General features: G+C 39.5%; 1 protein-coding gene across 1 annotated transcript; it reads right to left on the bottom strand.

Moving 5' to 3' along the window:
* Window positions 1-3,458: 3,458 nt before the first annotated feature.
* Window positions 3,459-3,923, bottom strand: LOC129719932 (uncharacterized). Its single transcript, XM_055671344.1, has one exon. The coding sequence runs from the start codon at window positions 3,921-3,923 to the stop codon at window positions 3,459-3,461; it is 465 nt and encodes a 154-aa protein (XP_055527319.1).
* Window positions 3,924-4,382: the final 459 nt, after the last annotated feature.

Genomic DNA, 4,382 nt, shown 5'->3' with positions numbered 1-4,382 from the left:
CGGGTGCATCCAGGTGTGCTTACGTATGTTCCGGCGTATGTGGTACTTCAATGAAGTGTCCGCAATAGGATCTACTGCTCGGAATTCGCGTTCTCCCGATTTCGGCCACCGCACCTCTTGGATAGCTGCAACCTCCACATTCACCTTCCACAGCTCTCTAGCCAGGATACTTGCGCATGCCGGTTCGAGTAGAGTCCTTACATTCCAAATACCGAGTTTCCAATAATCGTTGTCCTTTTTCGTTCGTCTAGGTCCATGCCGATTATTCCGTTCCGTATTTATATCTGGATTTTTCGTAGTATTTAATATTCAGTATGCTGCCTTACTAGGGCTGCGATACCTAGTCTCGCGACGGGGCTGCCGTCTTTGATATAGCTTGGGAGATACCGCGTTTCATGATTCAGCCGCCCGCTCCGGATCAGACGCTGTTGTGCGTCGCCCCTAACAGCCGCGTACGTTCCCTCTTCCAGTCAGCATACGACCAAAGTTTCCGCCGGGGTTGGTTACCCGATCTCCGCTAAGGTTACTCGTATCCCGGTCGGCACCACGTGGAGGTTGAGATAGGAGTTGCTGGACAGAGGTGAATGACCACAATAGGATCTCAAATGACACGTGTCCAACCATTCGCCAACCAATTCAAATGTCATTATGAAATCCAAAATTGCGACTTCCGGTTTCGGAAAAACAACGGCAAACGGGCGAATACCACCCAATATTGGTATTCCCGGAACCATAATGCTGCACTAGAGCCACAAATCGACTTTAGACAACATTTTGAATTGTAAGATGGCAACTTCCGGTTTCTTGAAAACGGTCTGAAATGGACGATTCCCATTAAAAATGAGGATCTCCGGAACCAGAAAGATGGACAGAAGCTAAAAATTGATCACAGACACAATCTTGAATTTTAAGATGGTGACTTCCGGTGTCTGGTAAACAGCCGGAAATGACCAAATACCTTTCAATATGAATGTTTTCGGAACCGGAATTACGCCCAGATAACAGAAATTGATTTCTCAGGCAATTTTAAAGTCCAAAATGACGACTTTTGGTTTCTGAAAAACAGCCCAAAGTGACCAAATACCACCCAATATTAGTATCTTCGGAGCCAGAATGTTGCAAGAAGCTAAAAATTTACCTCAGACACAATTATGAATTGTAGGATGGCAACTTGTGGTTTCTGGAAAACAGCCAAAAATGGCCGATTTCCGTCTAATATGAGTATCTCCGGATCTAGAATGATACACAGCAGCGGAAATCGATCACAGGCCTCATTTTGGATTCTAGGTTGGCGACTTCCGGTTACTGGGAAACAGCCGAGAATGATCGAATAACACCCAAAATGGGTTTTTCTTCAACCAGAATGACGCTCAGATGCCAGAAATTAAATACCATTTTGAAATCCAAGATGGCGACTACCGATTTGGGAAAAACAGCCTAAAATAAACAAATACCATCCAATATGAGTATCTCTGGAACCAGAATGATGCATGTAGCTAACAATTGACCTCAGGCATCATTTTAAATTGCTAAATTGCAACTTCTAGGAAACAGTCGATCTAAATTGACCGAATGATGCTCAATATGGATATTTCCGTAATCGAGATGATGCATAGAAACCAAACATTGACCCTTGACACCATTTTGAATTTAAAGACGACCACTTTTAGTTTCTGGAAAACAACCAAAATAACTAAATACCTCCCAATATGGGTATTTCCGGTGTCAGATTGATGCCAGCAAATCTGCTGAAAATGACCGAATACCACTTAATATGAATATATTCAGAAAAAAGGCGATGTACAGAAGCCAAAAGTTGAGGAAGTTGTTATTTCGATAAAACCAATCATTTTAAACGATTTGTTATTTGACTTTGATCATATATTATGGCCGATTCGTCGTGCATTTGCAGATTTTAAACACATCGCAAGGAATCAATGAATTTGAAACAAATAGAATCAAATAGTACGATACCACATTTGAATTATGTTGAGGCCACATATATCGATCAAAGCAGGTATAGTTTTTAATAATTATTGAATTTCTTTTCTTTCCATAACTTTTGAGCCACATATCAAATTGTTATGAAGTTTGTTATTTGTAAGTTTGAGAGATGACTCGTTCGTATGACACTAGTTATGTTCAAATAAGTCATGCAATCTTTGAGATAATAGACTTTCGTTGTTTTATTACCAATTTAATACATAACGGTTGCTTAAGCTCGATTATAATCAAATGAAATGGGAACGTATAGGGCCAAAATTTGAAACCACGTATTCAATCATAAATTATCAGTTAACCCTTAACTGGCCCGCTCATCTGATAATAAAATAGATCAAATCGGTTGTGTAGTTTCTGAGATAATGAAGTTTCGTGATTATCTCATTTCGGTACATTACAGACGAAGTTACAGTTCGATTACAGTAAATAGGTAAATAGTCAATAGGGTGTTATGAGGCAGCTAGACTCATTCATTGACACTAATTTTGTGGAAATCGGGTCAGCCATCTCTGAGAAAAGTGAATGAGTCCAAGTAGCCTTCGGAATATGTTCCTTTTCATAGCTGGATTTCACATTTTTGAACATAACAGGGAAAGTAATGATCCGATTGCAAAACAAATCAATAGGGTCTTATGGGGCAACTAGATTTTCCATTTGACCTTGATTTTATGAAAATCGGTCCAGCCATCTCTGACAAACATGAGTGAGATTAAACAGTCTTCAGAACACACCACAAGTTCAATCTTTATGAAATTCAAAAGTTAAGGGTTTTTCAGGTAGCCCATTCATTTGAATCCAATTTTGTGAAAATCGGTTGTATAGTTTTCGAGATAATGATGTTTCATGATTTTTACATTTTGATACATAACCTCTAAACTAAAAATCCGATTACAATAAAATTGAATAGCGTTTTATGGGACAACAAGACCTTTCATTTGCAATTAATTTCATGAAAATCGGTCCAGCCATCTCTGAGAAAACACACACACACACACAGAAAATGCTCAGCTCATCGAGCTAAGTCGAGTGATATATGCCATTCGGTCCTTTGGAGCACTTTTATACTTTCGGTTTTGCAGGTGATTGCTATACCTTCCTAGGAGAAAGGCAAAAAGTTAGTTTTGCTATTTTTGATAAAAATGGAGCCACCTTAATTTTTATTATCGCAAAAGAAGTGCCTTTTCAAACACAAAATATTTTGCAAATACACAACAAACCTAACAACACCTGTTTTTGCACAAAAAAATAAATACCGCTAAATCGACGATCTGGACCACTGTGCAATGGGGAGACCCACGTAGTTGGTCCCGTTCTTACCTGAAAATCTAGAGTATTTGTATTCAATTCGGAAATAAATATAGTCTTGTATCATTCTAATTACTTATTATTACATGTCAATGATGAAATCAACAAGTGATACATTTGCATTCTTCAATATACATTCTTCAATATTCACCTCAATGATAAATATCTTGGGCCAAAAACTGGTCTAGCTTCTTGTTTACTGCCGCTTCATAAGGAATCGGTACACGGCGTACAGGTTGGAACACTGGATTGACCGAGGGATCCATATGAATCTTGACTTGCACGTCTTTTATCTTAGCAAAGGGTACTGTGTCTCGCTCTAACTGGTTCACTTCACGCCCAATTTTCAGCACACCGAGTGCCTTTGCAGTTGCATCTCCCATCAGACAACATTGCCCATCATTAACCATAATGAATTTGGCCATGACCGCCTCGGCACCAATGGAAACCTTTGCGACGAACGATCCTATAATTTGCAGTGGCATATCGCTGCCATATCCTTTAATGACATCCTTTGAGCCTTCCGCCATCTGCTGGACTCGCACGTTTTGTTGTTTAAGTTTTTCCCACTCAAGTGCAGTAAGCAAATTCACGTCAGATCCTGAGTCTACCAACATGTTAATAGCAACGCCACCCAGTGTAAACTCGAAAGTGTATTTCTTAGTTCCGAAATAGAAACAGTAATATGATTTTTGACTGTGTTTCGTTTTCTGGTCGGCATCACCAATGGTTGATGCAGCATCCGCATCAATTTTCACTTCTTCCATAAGATGGACCTTTTTGCCTTTCTCCTAGAAAGGTATAGCAATCACTGAAAAAACCAAAGGTACGAAAGTGCTCCAAAGGGTCGAATCTCGTATGTCAATCGACTTAGTTCGACGAGCTGAGCATTTTCTATATGTGTGTGTGTGTGTGTGTGTGTATGTATGTATGTATGTAACGGTCTCCCAATCTCACTCGATTTTCTCAGAGATGGCTGGACCGATTTTCATGAAACTAATTGCAAATGAAAGGTCTAGTTTCCCCATAAGACCCTATTGAATTTTATTGTAATCGGATTTTTAGTTTCGAACGTT

The sequence above is a fragment of the Wyeomyia smithii genome, chromosome 2, assembly GCF_029784165.1.
Source record: "Wyeomyia smithii strain HCP4-BCI-WySm-NY-G18 chromosome 2, ASM2978416v1, whole genome shotgun sequence".
NCBI classification, from domain to species: Eukaryota; Metazoa; Arthropoda; class Insecta; order Diptera; family Culicidae; genus Wyeomyia; species Wyeomyia smithii.
Note: the sequence above shows the minus strand (reverse complement) of the source record. Positions and strands in the feature narration are given on the sequence as shown.

Bases quoted from the DNA above. Each gene is read 5' to 3' on its own strand.
- LOC129719932 (XM_055671344.1), bottom strand. From the start codon at position 3,923: ATGTTGGTAGACTCAGGATCTGACGTGAATTTGCTTACTGCACTTGAG.